The following is a 21,895-nucleotide window of genomic DNA, read 5'->3' as shown; positions in this document are numbered from 1 at the left end:
GCAAAGGAGGCCTGTTAGGACTTGTCAGCATGTGGATGAGCGGGACGGGTGGGGTGGGTGCGGTGCAGTGAGGGGCTTTCAAGAATTGGTTACAGAGCTGCATCCCTGCTGCAGAGGTTGCTGAGCCCAGGAGGGAGGGGCAGGCCTGGGGCTGCGTGATGGAGGTGACCGTCCACGTCCTGAGGCCCTTCCGCCCAGCCCTGCTCTCTTTACCTCTTACGGCCTCCCCCAACTGGAACCCTTCTCTGTCTCCAGGATGTTGATGCCTGGGTCATGATGGGGCAGGGGCAGGACCAGCTGGGGCTTCTGGGTTCCGGCCACCCCCAGTTCTTCTGCCTGCTCTGGAGGGAAGCTCTGAAGTCCCAGGTCTGGCATACCCCAGGGATGGGTTATCCATGGTCTGCCCACAACCCAAGATATTCCGGCTCTGCCGGGTCCTTGTCCCAGCTGCGTGGGCTGGCCCATTCCAGAGTGGCATGGATTCAGGGCTCCCTGCCGCTCCAGGCTTGCACCAGTTGAGTGGAGGCCTCTCCCGTGTCTGCTGAGTTGGCCCGGCCCAAGGTGGCCCAGCCTCCAGCTCCAGCCCTGCTTCTCTTCCTGGGTCTCTGCCTTTTGGGGCCACAAGTGCAGGACCATACAAGGCCAATTTCTCCTCTTCTCTAGGCACCAAGGCCTACCCGCTGTGGCCAATCTGGCCCCAAACATGGAGAGTCCAGCTGGGGCTGGGGGCTAGGGGCTGGTGCCTGCTCCCCGTGCCCTGAGAAGGAGGCTTGATCTTATCTTAAACCCAGCCTAGAGCTCATCTGCCTCAGAGTCCTGCCTAACCCAGAGCCCAGCTAACAGCCCAGGAGCCCCACTCAAGCTTCAGCCTGTAACCCCGTCCACAGCCCAGCAGTCCCCAGGCCTGCCTAACTGGGGCACCGGTGGCTGGCCGGGGCCTGGGATTTGTTGCTCAGGATGAGGAGCAACTCAGGGCTCAGGGCACTGTGATGAGAGGCTCAGCCTGCTTGCTGTGGCTTCTGCTCTGCCCAGCAATCAGCATGGCCTCCGACCCCCTTCTTCCCGCCCCCTCTGGCTCCTGCCTTCCCCCCAGCCAGTGCACCTGGGTCTGAACTCTGTGTCAGGCCCTTGAATGGCATCTCCAGGCAGATGCTTGCACCACCTATGGTGAGGAGGGACGGAAGGAAGGGCAGGCCAGAGGCAGCTCTGGCCCCTTAGGGGAGTGGAGCCTGGAGATGCCAGACAGGCCCCCTCTTTCCCCCTTGGCTGGACCAGATGACAGCAGATCTGCCACAGATGGGTTAGAGCCGGGGCGGCCCCGTCGGAGTTGGGCCCTGTCTGCGGAGCCCTGGGCAGGGATAACCAGTCCCCTAGGAGCCAGGAGAGAGCCCTAACCTGGCTGGAGGAGCAGGGCTCTGGGCCCCACCCTGGGCCTTGGCACTATTTCCTCTTCCTGATTGGTGCCTTTGGGTACCTTGGGACCTAGGCAGGTAGCCCTGAGTGCAGGAAAGAGCGGGGCAGGGAGGGGAAGGGAAGGAGCACTGCTGGGGGAGTCAGGCATTCTGGCTTGTCGTCCTGACTGCCCTGGACTTGTACGACTGCAGGAGGGCAGCTTCCTCTCTCTGGGCCTCAGTCCCCTGTATGTAAGCGGCCTGGGCCGCCTCAGGGCCCTTCTGGAACTAGTGGAGTCCAAGGAACACAAGGCAGGGTGCTGAAGTCAAACAAACCTTATATTGGTTAAGTCCCGCCACATCTCTGCAAAACGGGTGATGATTGTACCTCTCTCACGGACATTTGTTGTGAGGTATAAATAGTGCAATATGTAAAGTGCTTAGCACAGGGCTTGGCTCTAAAGTGGAAAGAACTGTTTTTCACGTCCTTGGAGTCAGTGAAGGAACATCTTGTCTTTACATTTCTCAGGAAGGAATGGAGGCCCTGCTGGGAAAAAGACCTGCCATCAACACTGACAGCCAATGGCAGGACTTGAACTTGGGTCCTTGAGCTGCAGGTTGTGCTGTGCAGACATGGACCCAGTAGCTGTGGTTCTCTGTCCCTTGGCTCCCTGTGTCCCTCTCCCCTGCAAGGAGTGCCACATATGTGGGACACCTCAGGGGACTGAGCTGCTCCCTGACCCCTGGCTCCTCTCCCTTCTGAGTGCAAAGCTGGCATGACTTACTGCAAGTAATGAACCAAATCGCTCTCCACCTAGACCCTCTGCAGAATCATTTCTCTCTTGGCCCACTTTCCACCGATTCTGCCCCCATGCTCACTGCCCTTAATGGGACAGGCCTCTTGGGGACCGGGCAGATGGCACGTTTTCTGTGGTGCCTACCCAGGCCCTGCGGGACCCTGAGGCACTCGGGCGTGTGTGTGTGAGCACACGTGGAGGCTGTGCAAGGTGGGATTTGAGTCGGGTGTCACCCCTTGCTGTGGCCCAGGAACTTGGCCCTGGTCCCCGTTTGTCCCTCTCCAGCTCCTTGGGGTACAGCCTGCGTTCCGGTTCCCTGTCCTAGCATGTCAGAGCCAAGCTCAGTGCCCTCCAGGGCTCCCACCCCTGACCACCAGCCTGTGGCAGGCAGGCCTGCTCTTGAGTACCGCACGCAAGTTGCAGCTGGGGGCACACGTGCTGGCTCTCCTGCTGCCACTTCCCTGGGAAGTGGGAAGTCTGGCAGGAACAGTCCCCCTGCGGCAATCAGCGGCTCGTGCTCTCAGCGCCACCGAGGCAGGGCTGGCTCCTTGCTGCCCGCTGCCACCGGGCACAGCTGCCAGCTTCTCGGGCTCAGGGGAGACAGTGAATTAGCAGTTGTGCCTCCTTGGCAGGGCAACAGTACAGTCAGGTTGGGGGTGCCTGTCTGAGGCAGTGCCCACACCCCTGTGCTAGGCTCTCGAAGGTTCGGAGGGGTGTGTGTGTGTGTGTGTGTGTGTGTGTGTGTGTTTGTGTGTATAAGAGAGTTGCCAAGGAGACCTTTTCCTCTTCTCCCTTCTCTTCCTCCCTCTCCGTCCTCTCCAGGCATCTCGGCACCATCAGGATCCTACAGCCTGGGTCCTGCCCATCCCTCCAGGACCGTGTGCACAGGATCCAGGCCAGCACCGGGAGGGAGAGAAGGATGACTGAGACTCAGAGAAAGAGAGGAAGGGAGATAGAAACAAGAAAGAGGATGAAAAGGAATAGGAAGGATAGGGACACCTGAGAAGGAAGAGCTCAAGGGAAGGAAAGGAGGGGTGAGGAGAGGGGAGAGGATCAGGCCAGCTCCAAGCCAAGCAGGACTATCACCTCCTTTATTCAGAACGTTAGGTTCCCATTAATACAGCCTCAGGGCACAGTTGCCTTTTGTCTTATCTGTTAATTTCTAAAGCACCATTAGGTTGACACCTGACAAGCTGGAGGCCTTGTGACCCCTGCCTTCTAGCCCCAGTCCTTTGTTCTATGGGAATTCTGCAAACCAGGCCAGGGCAAGGTGATGTTCAAACCATGAGCTTAACTCCAGTGGGGACTCAGAGAATGGTACCCAAAGTGCTGGGACTTGAAGATAGTGATGTGTACTTGCATGATTCAGAGAGAGCAGTGTGAAGACGGAGGGACTTTTGAGTCCCTTAATAAGAATAATTTCCCATCTATTGAGCATTTACAGTGTGTCAGACACTGTGCTCATCACATTTAATCCTGAGAACAGCCCTGGAGCTAGGGAATGTTTTACTCTATTTTGCAGATTAAGAAATCGAGACACAGGGAAGCTAGGATACCCATCCCAAATCACACAGCCTATAGGTCATGGAGTCACTCTAACCGCTGCAGAACGCTGCCTCTCCTCTCCTCTGGGCAGTGATGCAAGTGCCCTCAGTGGTGACTGAGGACTGTTCCAGTGCTTTCACGTGTGGTAGCCATCCCCTCCTGGGGACAGGCTAGAGGGTCTGCGACACGGAGGTGGCGGTGCAGCCCTTCCTCCAGTTGCGCGCATTTGCCTCTAGCCTCTAGCGGTATTCTGTGCCCTGCCTGCTGCCCACCGGCCGTGCAGCCCCCGAGCAAAGGCCTTTCTTCTCTGCCTCTGAATTGCAACGTTGGCGGCAGAAGCAGGAAGCATATTGTGCACAGAAACAAAACTGAGTGGTTTTTCCTTTTTCTGAAGGTGGTAATGGTGCAATTAGTGGCTAAGCCATTACTCCCTCCTCCCTGGCTCTCCTCCCCTCCTTCCCCTCTGCCTCCCTCCTGTTTCTCTCCTGGGAAGAAGTGGCTGCATCAGAGTCAACTCCATCATTTTCTCCCACTCCCAACTCTCAGGAAGAGGGGCAGAATTGGGGGGGGGGGGGTACCTAGATTTCTCCAGCGGCTCCTGGACCTAGGGTGGTGAGTCAGGGATCTGCTGGGGTTGGGGATGACCAACAAGCAGACAGTGTGTCCAGCAAGTGAGGTGACCAGTAAGGCAATTTGGAGGTTCAGAATGGGTGGGTTAGAAACCCAGAGGGTTTGGATCCTGGATCCTTTTATCCTGTGCTCATTGTGGGCAAGTGCTGGCATGAGACCTCAGCCTGGTGGGCTGTGAAGTGAGCTTGAATGGAGGAGGTGGGTGTGAGGGTCTGAGATTCTGAGTTCAAGCTAGAACGATGGGGGTGGTCATGGTTTCACTTTAGACCTTCCTTTTTCTCTTCTAGAAACTAAAAAGAGGCCTCATAGTTACATACTCCCCAAAGGCCTCTACAGCCCTCAGCCTGCTCTATCTTCACAGCCTTCCTCTGCAGTGGCAACTTTGTTCTGTTTTGTGGAAAAGGAGCTAGAGGCTCAGAGAGGGGCTGTGACTTTCTCAGCATCACACAGTTAATACATGTTAGGACTGGAATTGAATTCAGATCTTTAAATGCCAGTCCTTTTCCTTCTTAATCCACCGGGCCTTGGGGTGAGATCTTGGGGCCATAGATATGGTTATTGCCCTGAAGAGTTGAAGTTGGCCAGGAAAGTGCCCACAAAATTTGGGAATGAGGATTTTAGGGCAGGTCCACGGCCACTCCCCTCCAAGCCAGGCCATGCTCCCCTCCCCACTGCCGCCTCCACCTCTTTCACCTTGACTTGAAGCACAAGCAGAAACTGGGACATGAGCCCCAGGAGACCAGATCTCCATGGCCCCTCTGGCGGCCTGGGGTAAGGGAGTGGTTATGGAAGAGACCTCAGGAGGGGACCAATTGTCATAGCTGAGAGGGGTTGGGGTGAGCAGGCAGCCAGGAATGTTCCCTCCAGAATCCTGATAGCTCCTCTGCACTTCCCCCTAGCTAGAGTCCCAGTGTGATGGACAAGGTGGCAAAGAACAGAGAGAGAGAGAGAGAGAGAGAGCAAAATAAGAAAGACAGAGGAAGAGGCAAAAAAAAAAAAAAATTAGAGGGGAGCAGAGAGATAGTTACAGAGACTACGGTGATCCACTGAGAGAGAGAGATCCCAATGAATTAGCCATCGTTTCCCTGTAAACCTTAGAACCTGGCTGTTGCCAGGGCAACGGGGCAATACCTGTCTCTCCAGAGGAGATGAAGTTGCCAGGGTAACTGCATCCTGTCTTTCCGGGGGACCATCCCAGAATGTGGCACCCACCGGCCGTTACCATGGCAACTGCCTTTTTGCCCCACTTAATCCCATCTTGTCTGTTACAAGGGCCCCACAGTTGGAAATGGGGGAGGTGGGAAGACTGAAGATTACTTGTGGACTAAGTTTGTTCTCCTTCCCCTCCTCCAACCCCTCCGTTGGTCCATCACTTCGGGGGTGCTGTGTCCACCCACCCCCGGGTCCACACAGGCCTGCAGTACTGTGTGCAGTAGGGCCAGGGCGTCCAGTAGCAGGTTTTGAAGTGGAAGGCAGGCAGGTGTTGGGGAGGCAGTTACCGGGGCAACGGGAACAGGGCGTTTCGGAGGTGGTTGCCATGGGGACCTGAATGCTGACGAAGACTCGCGAGGCTGTGAGCAGACACAGTGCTCTGCTCAGAAGCCCCGGGCTCGTCAGTCAAGCCGGTTCTCAGTTTGCACTTGGCAGCACGGGCAGGCGAGTGGCCCCTAGTTCTGGAAGCAGAGCAGCAGCACCCCAGTCCTGGTCCTCCAGCCCCAAGCCTCGCCTGCCCACCCAGCGCCAGGATGGCCACCATCACCTGCACCCGCTTCACGGAAGAGTACCAGCTCTTCGAGGAACTGGGCAAGTGAGTTGCACCTCAGAGAGTCCTGGAGGGCTCAGGGGGTCAGTGTCACGGGTGGGGGTGTGCACCTGCAGTGCTTCCAGTGCACACGCAGGGAGGAAGGCTGCATGTGTTTGGGGGCACTTGTATGTGCAGAGTGCCTAGAGCCAGGTGCGGGCATGTTTGCCAAGATGAGCCAAGGCCAGCCCGGCGAGTGTGTGCGTAGAGGTGAAGGGTTGACAGTGCATGGCAGTGTCTGTGCGTGTACACACACACACACATACACACACAAATGCACATGACCTGGGCACACACAGATTCTTAGAAACAGGATTAAAAAGGAAGGGATCTTCCCAGTCAGCTGAGTCTAAGACTGGAATCCCCTGTTGAGTTTCTCCTGAGGTGGCCATCTCCCTCAACTTGGTTACTTCTGGTGACAGAGAGCTCACCACCTCCCGGGTAGTTCCTCCTGCCTTTAGGCACCTACAGCAGCTGTGCAGAGTGGCCAACTTCTCCCTGTAAGAACATCCCCGCCCCCCCTCCCCCTTGCCAGCTCCTGCCAGGGGTGAGGGCAACGGTACAGCAGGGGTTAATAATGGAGCCACTGGTGAGGCTTCCTGGGTGTTGGGAGGAGGGGAGGGGCAACCAGGCCAGCAGCAGGGGGACACTGCTGTTGCAGGGGCTAGTGATGTGAGGGTGCACCAGCTCTGGTCCCTTGGCAAAGTTTGCCAGCCCCAGAGCTCATTTCCTGCCTCTGATGACTGGTGTAGAGAGAAGGGTGGGAGGATGTGGTGGGTGGAGAGCCCTTTGGGGTAGCCCCATAGATTGTGGAGTGTCAGGGAAGCATTCCCGGATGCCGCCAGCTAAGTCTGTGGAGGATCCGGGGATGGATCCATGGTAGGGGTACAGTTTAGAGGCAGAGTTTGCCCCGTGGGCAGAGCAGCTCCAATGCCCTGGGTGGTCCCTGCTGTAGCAGCAGGAGTGCAGGGGAGAGGGGCCCTGTGAGCAGGTATGTGCTGCTGTGAGGTCTGAATGTGCACACACAGGGGTGTGCTTTGATGTGTGTTGCTGCGTGAGAACTGACTCTGGGGTACACTTGCATGCACTGAAAAGGTGTGCAAATGTTCATGTGTGTGTGCACCAGAAGGGAGGTGCTGGTGTGTGCTTCATGTGTAAGGCCTGAAAATGCAAGTGTGCCCTGCAGGGGTGGGTGGATGCAGGTGGCACAAGGAGGTCCGTTGGCTGGTTTGCATGGGAACGAAGGTGTATACATGCGTCACTGTGTATACACATGTATGGCCGGTCAGAGCTGTATGCACATCAGCTGTGCGTAAATATATGTCTGTGTAAGGATGCGCATGTGGGACTTGGGCTCACTGGTGTTCCTGTGAGGTCTGGACATGCACATCTGAGAGGAACAGGGGGGCATGCCCACAGGAAGGTTTATGTGTGTGCGTGTGAGGCCTGGGCCCATGGGCTCGGGTGGGAGTGTGGGTGTTGAAGGCATGTGTGAGCTCAGGCTGGTGTCTGCATATATGTGGGAGGTGGGCCTGTGGCTGTGTACAAGTAGGCTGCCCGCACACACACACACACACACACACTCACACACTTGCACACCAGGCTATCCTGATACCTACAGGCACACACCAGCTCCCTCATACAGACACACACCCATGTGCAGATGTGTGCTCACTCCTGTCTGCAGACTTCCTGTCTTTCTGAGTGTGTTTTTGTGCTGGGGATGTTGGGGGCTGGACAGCAGGAACGAAACGTTTGGGGCTGCTCTGGAGGACCGAGGCTGTCTGCTGCACTTGTGCAGGGACCCCTTCTCAGCTGGGTTCTGGCATCCACGGAACCAAGGATTCCCTGATCAGCTGGGAGCTGCCTTTCAGGGTGCGAGCAAGGCTCGGTTTCGGGAGGACTGCGTCACAGAGTGCAGTGAAATGGAGTTGAGACATGACTCAGGCGCTCAAAGTGAAAATAAAAGTGATGTTTTGCCCCAAGAGGAGATGGATATCATGAAGACTGGGTGCTGTGGGGGTGACTTGTCAAGGAGAGCCTGCGTGAGCCTTCTTGGAGCTGGGGCGCTTGGAGGGATTGGGGCACGGACAGAATTTCAGGGGACAGGGAGCCCTTTCGTGGCCATGGCAGGAAAACTGAGGGTGGCAGGCATGGCCAGGCCTAATCTGATCAATTTCAGACCTTTTCCTTCCACAACCATCAGTGCTCTTAACCTTTTTTAGGTCACATATTCCTCCAGGAATCTGATGAAAGTCTAAGTCTACCTTCCCTAGAAAAATACACAAACTTACGAAATGGTACAGGCAATGTCAGGACTTGCAAGACATCGGAAAGGCTAAGGATGGGCCTGAGGTTCAGGATGCTTGTATTGGAAAAAAAAGGAGATGAGGCTCTACACCTCTAATGCCTGGATCTAAAAGGCCTGGGTACATCACTGAGGAGACAGGGCTTTCGTGCTCTGCGTGCAGCTTCAGTCCAAGTGCCCAGTGGGACAGGAAGTGGCAGTGCCCAGAGAGGGCACAGGGTCTGGACCTCACCACCCATAGCACTGTGACACTGGGCAGGCTATAGCACCTCTTTCCCCCGACCTGTAACCTGGAGGTAAAAAAGGGCTGGGAGGATGAAATGAGATGGTTCTCATAAAGACATAGTGACAAGCCTGGCACACTGGGGTCATTGTTGCCCTCAGACGGACAGGCTGAAGCTGACCTGCCACATCTTTACCTTTTGTCTGGAGTTTTCCCGGCTTGGCAGAGGGGGCTGACCAAGCCCTGCCCCCACCCCACCCCCCAAGGCTGGCAGGGATGCAACAGCTCCTGTTCTGTTGGGATAAGCAACGAAGGTGCCTGCAGGGCCCATCCTTCAATTGGTGACCCAAGGTCCCTGTCAGCCGGGACACTGCTGTTACCACCCAGAAACCGAGCCCCCATTCTAGGAGCCCACTTCAGATCACTGGCACCGTGACTGCCTGAGGCAGCTGGGCTGGCCCTCCAAGGGGACACGGGGGTCTTTGGACCTCCTTCTGAAGGGCCCTGGCTGCCCAGCTGGAGAGGAGGACACGTGCCTCTCGAGGGCTTCCTGGCACCCTGCCCAGTGAGGCCTGGCTCCTGAGTGCAGGCCTTTGAGCAGCTTGTGGTAGGGCTGGCAGTTCCTCCCCCGCCTGGTGGGCAGCCAGTTGAGGGGGCGTGGGCTGGAATCAGGGCCCTGGGGCCTCTTGATGCCGCTGGACGAAGGTCGCACTGCAGCATATGATTCACATAAGCCAGGAACTTGATTCCAGTTTCCCTAGAGGGTTGAGGTGGGGCTGTCTCTTGGGACCCGGAGACTAGCTCACTCCCTCCTCCCTTGACCCCAATCCTCCTTCCTCCCATGGGAGAGAGAAATGGAAGCCCAGACCTTAGGAGCACAGAAGCTTGTTTGGAGGCAGAAGGCAGACTGCAGCGACGCCAGCTGCAGGGTCAGAATGGGCCCGGACAGTGGGACCAGAGCTCCCCTGCAGACTCAGCCTTCTCGAAGACCAAGATCAGGGGAAAGGGTTGGGTTCCAAGAGGTGGAGAAGGAGGGTGCCTCCACCAGCCTTTGACATGCTCTGGGCTTTGGATCCCACTCCCAGGAGAGGTTAGTTAGAGAGGCAGAATTGCCCTGCAGCCTGTGTAATCACTGGGCTGTACAGAAAGAGGCTCGGAAGGGGATTTTACTTGAGAAAGGGGTGGGGGAGGAGGGAGGGAGGCTGGAGAGCTTGCAACCCACTCTTTCCTCTCTAGAAACAGGGGTCTGAAACTGACTCAAGGGCGGTGGTGGGGCTAGGGGAGGGACTGCAGGCGCCAGCAAGTTTGCCCAAAGGAGGGGGGAGAGCTAGCTCCAGAGCCCCCAACCCCTCTTACCTCCACGGCTTTGTATCATGAATGGGGCTTAGGCTGGGCTGATCAGTGGGGGACACTGGGGACCAGAGGCAGCTCCCTGCGCTGGGGGGTGGGGTGTGTGTGGGGGGCCTAGGGTCCTGGGTGCTTAGGTTCTCTCTTGCGACACAAGCTCTAACATCTGCAAAATGTGCTTAGCAATCCCGCCCTTCCCTGGCAGAGCTGTTAGAAGGATCGATGGTGTAATATTGGAGAGGGAGAAAACACATGGGCATCGATGTACTCCCCCCACCAAAGACCGGTATTGTGCTTTTATTTTGCTTCTAATAACCTCTCACCTTCACAACACTTTGGGGCCGGTGTGGCACTTCTCCACCCATTAGCTCTGAGGGAGGCAGAGAACTTACTCGCCCATCTCAGATGAGGAGACTGAGGCTTGAGAAGGTGGAATGACGGGCTCAGCGGACTGGTGGCAGCTCTCAGGCTTGGGTGTGGGTCTCCAGCACCCTGCGTGTGGGGGGAGGGTTGATGAGAGGGGCCGCTTCTGGTGCCCTGTCTGGGGAACACTTCCAGGGAAGAGGAGTGTGGCCTTGTGGGTGAGGGAACTCTGAACTGTCATTTATTGTCCAGTCATGATTCTACTTCTAATTTGAGGCACCACCCTGGGTGGATTCCTTGTCCTTGGTGTAGCTCAGCTTTACCATCTGTGAAATGGGGATCAGAACACTTCTGCAGATGCTGAAATGTGCCGTTAGAGTTGCTACCCTCTTTAGCCTCCGTCTGTGGAAGGCACCCTTGGGAAATTTCAGGCTTCCAGAACACCAGAGCTGGGAGGACCGTAGACACTGCCTCTCACAAGCATCGACGGTGGAGCCAACGCCCAGGGAGAGGTGGTTTGCCCAAGGCCACAGGGAGAGGCAGAAGCAGGGTCTGGTAGGGGACCAGATGGTGTGCAGGGGCCAGAGGCCAAGGATGAGAAGTTGGGGGGCAGGTGGGAAGGGGACAGCCTTTCCTCCCTCCTCCTCCGAGCCAGCAGAGCGGAAGGCACGCACATGTTCTGGTGCATGCCGCAGGCCTCCGCCTCCACACAGCCTGAGACACACTGACACTGCCGAGCTTCCCTCCCGCCTGCCCGCCTCCATGCACAAGTGTGTGGTGACTGCTGCCAGCACCCCTGCAGTCTTGGGCCCCGGTCCTCTCAGTGGGGTGATGACAGAGCCTTGGAATGCAGCGCCTGCATCCTGTTGCTAGTGCACGAACACACACACACACACACACACACACACACACACACACACACGGGTGCATATGGACGTGCAAGTACACAAACACACTGGCTCCAACAGGGCATCGAGCAAGAGTCTTACCTCCCAGTGCAGGGAGAGCAAGATGATGCTGGCTAGGCTTCTGGGCTGTCTCTCTGTCTCTCTCTCTCTCTCCCTCTGCCCTTGCCTCTCGTCCTTCCCTGTGTCTCTCTGGTCTCTGTTTCTTTCTCTCCGCTTCCCTCTTTTTTGTGCTGGTCCCTTGGCCATAGTCCGCCCCTCCTGCACACATGTTGCCCGTGTCACGGTCTCTTCCGAGCCTCTCTCTGGCACAGTAGGAAGCCTCCCTCCCCAGGCCAGCCTGGTGCAGCCCCCTGAGCATGTCACAGCCTGCTGAGACCCAGCCCAGGCACTAGATCTAGGTCCTCGTGGGGTTTAGCTGCCCACCAAGGCGTCAGGTGGGCCTGTAAGGCCGGTGGGACCTTCTGTGCTGGAAAACGCTGACGGCCTTGGTGTCTTGGCATCACATAAAAGGAGGAACATGTCTGTGACTCTTGCATCCACTCAACAAGTATTTCCTGACAACAGACTCTGTTCCCAGCCCCAGGCTGAGCCCAGCAGATACCACATGCCAGACTTATGTCATCTCTGTCCCTTTGGGGCTTATGGTTTACTGAGAATCTGACATTAATTAAATCACTTAGATATTATTATTTAAATGCAACTGGTTAAGGGCTGTGAGCACAAACATGGGGCTATGAGCTGCAAAGAGACCTCAACTAGTTGGAATGAGGGAGGTATCAGGGAAGGCTCCCCTGAGGAGGTGACACTGGGGAGCTGGAAGCTGAATAAGAGTCAGTCAGAGGGAAGAGTGTGGAATAGTGTTCCTCAGAGTGGGAACAGCACAGGCAAAGGCTTTGAGGTGTGTATTTTGATGGAGCATGTCAGCCCCAGGGAGGTTGGTGGCCCTACTCTTCTTAGGCCTGCTCAACTTGCCTCCAACTTTTGGATGCCTGGGTACTAAAAGGAGTATTAAAAACCTATAGAATGTCTAGAAGAGGGGGCCTAGGCAGGGTGGCCAAGGTCTGGAAGCCAAATCAAGTGAGAGAGGGCTAAGAAGCTGGGGGAATTTAGCAGGGAGAAAAGACCCCTCGGGGGTGTGTCCTCTCCCCTCATCTCTGCAGGGACATCATGGGGCCCCAGAGATGAGACAAGCCTGCTCTGTATGGCCCTGGAGGGCAGAGCAGGACCAAATGTGTAGAGTAACAAGGAGGTGGATTTCAGCTCAACGTAAGGAAGAACTTTCCAATGGTCAGAACTGCCCTTCTACCGCCCAGACAGACATGGCCTTGGGAGATAGTGAACACTCTGCTAGCAGAGATATGCATGCACTTCCACAGCCCTCTTCTCACCCCGTGCCTCCAGTTCCCTCCTGCCCTGCATCCCTGTCCTCGCCTGGTGAGATGCTTTGCTGCAAGCACGAAGTGGGAGACGGTTTAGGGGCCAGAATAGCCTCAGTTCTGCACAGAATACCAAAATGAAGAGTGCTCCCTTGTCTTAGGGACGGGGAAATAAGGCCCAGAGAGGGTCAGGGCCTTGCCTGAGGTCACACAAGCCAGTGACACTTGAGGTTTGGGCGCTCCAGCCTCCTTCCAGTCCAGTGCTTGCCTTTTTACCCCTGGGAGCCTCTCTCTCTGAAGCTCTGAAAGTCTTTGCTGTGTACGTGTCGATGGAACCAAGCCAGGAGGCCCTTGGAGCCAGGGGAGAAAGCAGACCCTCAGCCTTTTTCCTGCTTTGCCTGCTCTGATCCTGTCACCAAGCTCTGTGGATATATATATATTTTTTATACAGCAGGTTCTTATTAGTTATCCATTTTATACATATTAGTGTATATATGTCAATCCCAATCTCCCAATTCATCCCACCATCACCTGTGGATATATTTTTTATTTTCCTTTTTGTAACCCATTCAAGAAAACCCAGGCATAGCCCAAACAAGGAATATGTTGGAACTTCTGTTGGTTCAATGTTCCCTGCAGCAGAGAGACTCTTCTGGTTCCCAGGCCTTCTGTGTCCCCCACAAGACTTCTGCTGGGTTGGCGCACGGCAGGCCTGTGGGGGGGGGGGGGTGCAGGATATAGCTCAAAGACACTGTGTCCCTGCAGGATCTTTTGGAGTCTGGAAGTGGGCGGCTGCAGCGGCTTGGGGAGGAATGTGTGGTTTCAGAAAAAGGTCCTAGGATTTTCTGGCTCTCAAATGCTAGTTTGCGGAGTTTGGGGCAGAGCTGCCATGCTGAGCTGGGGAGAAGAGAGAGAAAACCAAGTGGAAGGGGTCCTGAGCTGCCAGCCCCTACCATCTCAGCTTTATTTGCCATCTGGTGACCTGCATAGCTGTGTTTTGTTTGTTTGTTATTAAGAAATGATACTATTGCTTCAAACGGAAAAAATAAAGAGAGGGCTTAAAAATGATCAACAGTTGATTTCACAGATGGGTAAACTGAGGCCCGCCCAAAAGTGAAGGGAATTGCTTAAAGTATGTAGAGGTGGGTGTTATGGAAACCAAGATGTTCCTTTCGTTTCTGGACAAATCTGATCCCAGATTTTTAACTGTTTGAGGAATCTAGGAGCCCTCAGAGAATCTCATATGAGCCACAGTCACCCCTGAAAACACACACTCACTCCAACTCACAGAATGTTGTATATTATTTCCCACAGATCCCCCCACCCTAACACCCATCTGTGGACCCCAGGTTAGGGCCCTCTGATCCGAGAGTATGGGGTATTGGAAAGAGCAAAAGATGATGAGTCAGGAGTTCTGGGTTCAAGGTCTTGGCCTCAGTTTCTTTATCTGTAGAATGGGGAGAGAATGGACCTCAATGGCAAGATACTATTGCAGCTTCCGACGTAGCCACATGTGGCCCACACTCTGACCCCTGGGGTGGAGCTGCTCCGGTGGCCAGCCCCAGCTCTGTCCCTTCCCCCAGACATTCAAACCCCATCTGCTCTGGGTTCCATGCCCCCAGGGCTTGCTCTTTGCCAAGTGATCAGATCAGCTAACCTGGGCTGTAAGTTACTGACCACCAAGAGGAATTGGAAGCTAATCCTCTCACAGATAACAGGTCTGTATACATTTGAGCAGGAACGTTCCTTTTTTTTTTTTTTTTTTTTTTTTTTGTCATGTGATGCACCATGTGGCATGTGGAATCTTAGTTCCCCAACCAGGGATTGAACCCGTGCCCCCTGCATTAGGAGCACAGAGTCTTACTACTGGACCGCCAGGGAAGTCCCGAGCAGGAACTTTCTGAAATCACCCCAGCTTGTCTCAGAGAGGTAGAATGTTTAGGTATATTAACCCAGAGTGGGGAGATTTGCAGGGAGGAGACTGGACTTTGATTAAGAGGTGCCTATCACATAACATCCAGGCAAGATGGTGAGTAGGTAGAAATTTGAGACTAGCATTCTGAAGAGAGGAGGGGCAGTATAGAAGCATATTTCAGTGATAGTCAGTGATAGTCAGTGGCTTTCATCATTTTTGGGGGTACGGGTGTCAGAGCATCCTTTGTGAAGCTAATGAAAAATATGCATCCTCTGCCCAGAACAATGCACAGACACAGAATAATTTTGTTAAAATTTTAGGTGTGTTCATGAACGCCCAGAGCCTCCCCAGAGATCCCAGCTAATGGTCCTGGGTAGAAGGGATGGAGGGGGAAGAGGTAAGAATGGGTGGAGAGAGAACAGGGAGCATCGATGCTGTGGGAAGGAGGGATGAAGAAGTGAAAGCACTGTCAGCAAGTGGGGGGTGGGGGTTCCGGGGAGAGTGTGGCAACCCAGAAACAAGAGGAAAGCTAGGTCTCAAAGCTGGGTGGTCAGTGGGGCAATCAAGGCAGATCAGACCTCGTGGGGGCTGCCGGGGCTGGCGGGGGGCTGGGGGGACTGGGGGGACGGGACTGGCACAACTTTTCTTCCAGGGAGCCTGGGGGTGGGAACCAGATTGTGGTGGGTTCATGGAGTGTGGGAGGTGGGAAGAGGAGGCGGTGGATGTCGGACACTTGTTCTGGAAGTTTGGCAGCAACGAAGGGAGGAAGGAAGTGGCCCAGGTTGCTGGGTCGAGAGAAACCCTCTTGCTTTTTTTTTAATTTTTTAAGTTTGGGAGAAGGAAGGTTGTTTATTTTTGCAGAATGAGGGAGACCTGGGTGTGTTTGAGGAAGCAGCCAATGAAGGGAAGACCCTAGAGATTGTCAGGACTCCTGCTAATCAGACCCCCAAGGAGGGCAGAGTGGTGAGAGGGTTCGGTGACTGAGGCCCCGTAAGCAGTGTCCCTGTCTGCTGACACCCGCAGGCATATGCCCTGGGCTCTGGGAGGTTCCGGCGTAAAGGAGGGGAGGGTTCCTTTAGGGGAAGTTGGCAGTAAGCAGTCTTGGGTATCAGGAACCTCTTCTTAATCACTACGTAGCAGAGACTTCTCACAGCTGGCCCAGGAGGAAGTGGGGCTGGGGCTCCTCATCTCCATTTCTCAAATGGAAGGATAAGCAGGCTGGCAGCCAAGGACCCAGGTCTTCTGAGTCCCCATCTAAGGTTCCTGGTGCCACCTCTGCTGCCATGTCAGCATTTTGGGGTGTTTTAGGCCAGAGAGGGTGATGAACCTGCTGTGGGTGGCAGCCAGCAACTCCCAGGACGCGCTGCCTGCCAGGCAGCTGAGAAGCAATCTCCCAGTGTGAATCTTGCTTTTCACGGCCCATTAGCACGTTCGCACGTTCTCAGACGCACTGGACCCGCTATCACGGCGCCCTCCCCACCCGTCAGTCAGAGAACCAGGTGCGGCCTCCCTGCCTGCTCATACCCAGGGGCAGGCTGCTGGGCCCTGGGGAGCACCCCACCCCCTCACCATGGCCTCCCCACACCTGTCCTGGCTTGCTTCTTCCCCGAGCTTGGCAGACAAGGTCCATTTTGCCTCTGAGGATGCTGGCTGTTCTCATCACTTCGGAGATCATGATGCCTATACAAGGTGTTGTTTCTTGAGCATTTACTACACTCCGGGGACTGGGTTAAACCCACTGCATACCTTACTCTCTCACTGGATCCTTGAAACAGCTGCTCAGGGTGGGTACTATTCTTACCTACATTTTACAAGGGAGGAAATAGTCTTACCAAGGTTAAATAACTTGCTGGTAAGAGGCTGAACCACGATTTGAACTCTGGTTTTCCTGGTTCAGGAGCGCCTGTTCTGATCCACATAAAACCTCACTATCCAATATGGTGTTCACTAGCCACTTATAATGATTTAAATGAAACAAAATTAAAAATTCAGTCCTTCAATCCTACTAGCCACACTTCAAGTGCTCTATAGCCATATGAGGCTTGTGCCTGTCACAATGGACAACACAGAATATTTCCATCATCATAGAAAGTTCTGTTGGACAGCTCGGTACAGAATATTGAAGGTAGAAAGGCCTCTGTACTTTTTAGCCCCAAGCCCACCCCACTCCCCAAGTTGCAGACGAAGAAATTGATGCCCACGCTGGGCCAGACCCCTGCCCAAGACCTCCCAGCAGGGCTGAGAGCTGAGGCCTTTTCCCTCCAGTGTCTATCTCACACACACACCCCTCCCTGCCCACATTCTGTGACCCTCTCCTAACATGGGTACTTACCCAGGGTGACGCACGTGTGCTTTGTCTCACCCAGAGCCTCTTGGCATCACATACACAAGGGCACTGATGGGCTGCTGACACACACCTGTGGGCAGACACACCCCCTGAACCCTATTCACCCAGGAACGCTGTCACAGGCACTCCCAGTACCTCCCATGGACATCCCCCACTCACGTAGGGCCCTCACATGCAGGCCTCATCCCTTCCTCTTGGGACCCCTGGTCACTCCCTCCCACCCTGCCCTCCCCACCATGGCCTCCTCCCCTTTTCCGCCCTGTCTTGTTTCCAGGCTCCTACCCACCCACCCACTGGCCACCTGCTCAGCTCAGGGCCGTGGGAGGAGTGGGCTGGCTCTTCCTTTTGCCAAGGCTGCTGGGCTGTGGCCACTGGCTCATGCGGGACGAGAATGCAGAAACATGCCTTTTTTAAACAAAAGATAAAAAGGAGAGGAAGTTAGGGCTGCGAGCTTGCTGCCCGCACTCTCATTTTTGCTGCAGATTCTCCTCTGCCCCTCCTCTCCCTGATCCCCAGCACCGGGGCAGGCAAGGAGGAGCCTTTCCACTTGTGGATGGAGACCTGAGGCTGCGTAGGTAGAAAGAGGGGCTCCTTGGCCCAGACCCTTTCCTCACCCCATTCAGGGATTTGTGTACCTGGCACTGTGCCCAGTGTTTTGCATGTGTTACCTCCCTTAATCTCCCCAACAAACCCAGGAGGGAGATATTATTATTGCCCCCATTTTATAGGAGGAAACAGAGAGTTGAAGGGCCAAATTCAATATCACACAGTCGGGGGTCAGTCACGATCAGATCACAGGGCTTTGTGAGCCCAGAGCCCCTGCTTTTTAGGGTCACACTCTCTTGCCTTTGGTGGAGTCAGAAGAAAAAGGGCAGGTGACCTGGATTCTCTTCACAGCCTCGAGAGGATTATGCCTGCTCCCTTGAGGCTTCAGTTTCCTGATCTGTGAAATAGGGGATCATAATTCCAACTTCACAGGGTTGCTGTGAGGGCCAAGGAGCTTAGTGGTGAACGTGCATTTGAAGAGAGGACATCTTCTGGGTATGTGAGAGGCTGGTGTTCTCTGGATCAGTAGCCCTGAACTGGATTTGATAAACTCCTCCCTCTGAGCATCTGCTAAAAGCTATGCATTCTTGCCCCAGAAAAAAATGCATATGCCTATGTTCAGAGACACAGGGCTCCTGCAGCTGCTCTGCGCTTGGCCTGGACCCCTAGTTAGAGCCTGGGATTTACACAAATCTTGGTGCTGTGTTTTGAGGAGGAAGCTCAGCAAGTGTGCCTTCTCTTGTATTATAGACATGGCTCTTAGGTCCTCAGCTCCTGGGGTAGAGCCCAGGGTCATAGAGCCTCTTGAGCCTCTCCACACAGAGCCCTATGTGATGGCCCATCGTGCTGATTTCTAAGGGGACCAGGCATCTAGCAGGACTTCCCCAGAAGGCAGGCAGGGCAGTGCCAGGCTGGCTGGGAAACAATCACTTGGGCAGCATGTTAACTGAAAATACTGATTTCTGGGCCCGCATCTGAAGGTTCTGATTTGGTAGGTCTGGGAGAGGCCTTGGAATATGTTTTTTTGTTTTTTTTAAATTTATTTTTGGCTGCATTGGGTCTTTGTTGCTGTGCGTGGGCTTCTTCTAGTTGCGGCGAGCGGGGGCTACTGTTCGTTGCGGTGCGCAGGCTTCTCATGGCAGTGGCTTCTCTTGTTGCAGAGCATGGGCTCTAGGTGTGCGGGCTTCAGTAGCTGTGGCATGCGGGCTCAGTAGCTGTGGCTCGCGGGCTCTTCAGTGCAGGCTCGGTAGTTGTGGCGCACGGGCTTAGCTGCTCTGCGGCATGTGGGATCTTCCCTGACCAGGGTTCGAACCCATGTCCCCTGCATTGGCAGGCGGATTCTTAACCACTGCGCCACCAGGGAAGCCTGGAATATGTATTATTAAAAGATTCCCGGACTTCCCTGATGGCACAGTGGTTAAGAATCCGCCTGCCAATGCAGGGGACACGGGTTCGAACCCTGGTCGGGGAAGATCCCACATGCCGCGGAGCAGCTAAGCCCGTGTGCCACAACTACCGAGCCTGCGCTCTAGAGCCCGCGAGCCACAGCTACTGAGCCCACGTGCAGCAACTGCTGAAGCCCGTGTGCCTAGAGCCCGTGCTCTGCAGCAAGAGAAGCCACCGCAATGAGAAGCCCGCGCACCGCAACGAAGAGTAGCCCCTGATCGCTGCAACTAGAGAAAGCCCGCACGCAGCCACAAAGACCCAATGCAACCAAGAAAAAAAAAAAGAAGATTCCCAAGGCATTCTGAAGCAGCCAGTTTGATAACCATTGATCTAATGTCTTTATCTAGAATGGAGTTTTGTTTCTCTAGTGGAGAAATTATATTTCTCCCTCCCTCCCTCACATCCTCCCTTTCTCCCTCACTCTATTCATCCATCCCTCCATCCAAGTTAATTAAACTCCAGCTCTGGCCCAAGCATGAGCTAGATGCTGGTGAGTGAGACAAGCCCTCCTTCCCTGCTCCTCCTCTCCCTGGAGTTCGCAAAACCTTTCCCAGAAGTGGCCCCTTGAAACATTCTCTCTCCTCGGGCTTCTGAGAATCATGGCCTCCCACTGGGCAGAAACCTCCCTGTTTGGGTGTGGTGGGCACCTTTGAGAGACCAGTGTGTGCATCTTCCTCAGATGCCTGTTCCTATTCCTAACACCCCAGACTGAAATCTTCTCCCTGTCTCATTTCAGTCCCTCTCACATAAATCTGCCTCCTGTTCCTATAGTAACATTTATGGAGGCCCTGTTGGTAGGTAGCATTGGGTACCTGGGCATGGGTGTGGAGAACATTCCAGTCCTGGCCCTCAGGAACCCTCCGTCTGGTGGACAGACAAGCTGAACGAGCAAGCACAGTCCTAGGCTAGATGGGGAGGTGTGGGGTGCTCTGGGAGCACAAACAACCGGACATGTCACCAGGAGGCTTCTCAGGGAGGGACACCCGGTCTGCTGCTCTCTCCAGGTGGAGGACAGGCAGGGCTGCACACCCCACGGACGGTCTGTTGCTGTGCCCATGAATTCCGGCCTTCCTCAGCTTTCCTATGAGGTCATATTTCCTGGTCTCTAGCCCTCCTCCCAGATCTTTCTTCCTCATCCTTCGCCACAGTTTCCCACCCGTTCCCTTCATGCTGACCGGACACGAAGAAGCCAGTGACACAATGCCCAGAGGTGTGTGTAGAGCAGGCATCTCCGCCAGCCTGCGGGCTTCCTCGGTGCCTGCCAGCACCCGCCCCTGCTCCCATCAGCCTCATTTTTGTGGCTTGGACCTGCCTGTGTGCTTAGGAGAGGGGATCAAAGTTTGGAGGATATGGTGGGGTGAGGCCATTTCAGGAAACTGGGCATTCAGGCAAGCAATTGGCAGGCTCCCTGGGTGGAAGAGAAGCCAAAAACCTGGGGGAGCAAATATCTGAGTTCTAGACATGGCATGGCCTGTAGCTAGCTGTGTGACCTTGAGCAATCAATCTACCCTGAGCTACACTGAAGCTCAAAATCTTGGGCTCCGCCTCAGACTTAAGGAATCAGAATCTGCCTTTTAAACAAGATGCCTGGGTAATACATTAAAACTGGGGAAGGCTGCCCAGGAGACTTGCTTCTTGCCATTAGCCTGTGGTTAAGGTGGTAATGGTGGTGACCACAGGTAGTGTCTGGCACCTTAGGGGCCTCCTCTGTGATGTGAAGGGGTTGGACCCGATGACCTTTGTGGTAGAGGGTATAACATGGCACCTAGATGACAGATCTAGCCCTCAAACTAGTTTTGTTTGGCAAAATACTATGTTTAAATTTTTGGGAATAAGGTACCAGTATTTAAAAATTGGGAAATGTCACGAAGATATCCAGACTTCCAGTTTTTCTCGAAAAATCAAACAATCTGGGAAATGGGCCACATTCCACATGGCAACAATGTCTCCTATGAGCAGTGAAACCCACAGCCCTTGCTCCAAGTTCTCCCAGCCACAAATACTTTGAAGATAAAAACCCAGGAGTCTCTGAAAACATGAAAAACTGCTCAGCTTCGCTCTTGATATGAGAATTCCAAATCAAATCTACACTGAGTCACCACGTTCCACCTCTCACTAGCAAAGATATGAAAGTTTGATAACACATTGTGTTGACAAGGGTGGAGGAAAATGGTCCCCTCACATACTAGTACGAAAGTAAGTTGGTACACCTCGAAGATGGATCATCTCTCATTATCTATCAGAATTACCAAACAGCACCTACCCTTTGACCAAATAATACCAGTTCTAGAAGTTTAGTCGCAGACACTTGTACACATGGGAAATGTAATTCTAATGCACGCATACAAGGTTAGTCATTGCAGCACTGTTTGTAACAGCTATAGATCGGAAGTAACCTAATTGCCCATCGATAGGGGACTGGCTAGGTAAGTTATCGGACAGCCACATGATTAAATGAGGAACTCTTTTTTAAAAAAACATTTATTTATTTATTTATTTTAATATTTTTATTGGACTAGAGTTGATTTACAATAGGAACTCTTTATGTTATAATACAGAAGGAGGATCTCTAAAAAATTTCTGAAAAAGAGGAGAATGGGGGCTTCCCTGGTGGCGCAGTGGTTGAGAATCTGCCTGCCAATGCGGGGGACACGGGTTTGAGCCCTGGTCTGGGAAGATCCCACATGCCACGGAGCAACTAGGCCTGTGAGCCACAACTACTGAGCCTGCGCGTCTGGAGCCCGTGCTCCGCAACAAGAGAGGCCGCGATAGTGAGAGGCCCACGCGCCGCGATGAAGAGTGGCCCCCACTTGCCGCAACTGGAGAAAGCCCTCGCACAGAAACAAAGACCCAACACAGCCAAAAATAAATAAATAAATTAATTAATTAATTAAAAAAAAAAAAAGAGGAGAATGCAGAACAGCATGCAAGGTCCAGTATCTAGTATTGGGG

The 21,895-nt window shown here is 54.2% G+C and overlaps 1 protein-coding gene across 3 annotated transcripts in view; it reads left to right on the top strand.

The window, feature by feature from the left end:
• Positions 1-61: 61 nt before the first annotated feature.
• The window catches only part of CAMK2A (calcium/calmodulin dependent protein kinase II alpha), a 71,433-nt gene continuing 49,599 nt past the window's right edge, over positions 62-21,895 (top strand). For 2 of the 3 annotated variants that reach the window (XM_007188648.3, XM_007188647.3), the window contains exon 1: positions 63-6,170. In XM_007188648.3, coding sequence (XP_007188710.1) covers positions 6,109-6,170 — 62 coding nt within the window. In that variant the 5' untranslated portion in view covers positions 63-6,108. Of the gene's footprint in view, positions 6,171-21,895 lie in introns of all 3 variants that reach the window. The other variant, XM_057539731.1, reaches the window with a different exon arrangement.

This window comes from Balaenoptera acutorostrata, chromosome 2 (assembly GCF_949987535.1).
Source record: "Balaenoptera acutorostrata chromosome 2, mBalAcu1.1, whole genome shotgun sequence".
Lineage (NCBI taxonomy): Eukaryota > Metazoa > Chordata > Mammalia > Artiodactyla > Balaenopteridae > Balaenoptera > Balaenoptera acutorostrata.
This window is presented reverse-complemented; position numbering and strand designations above follow the sequence as displayed.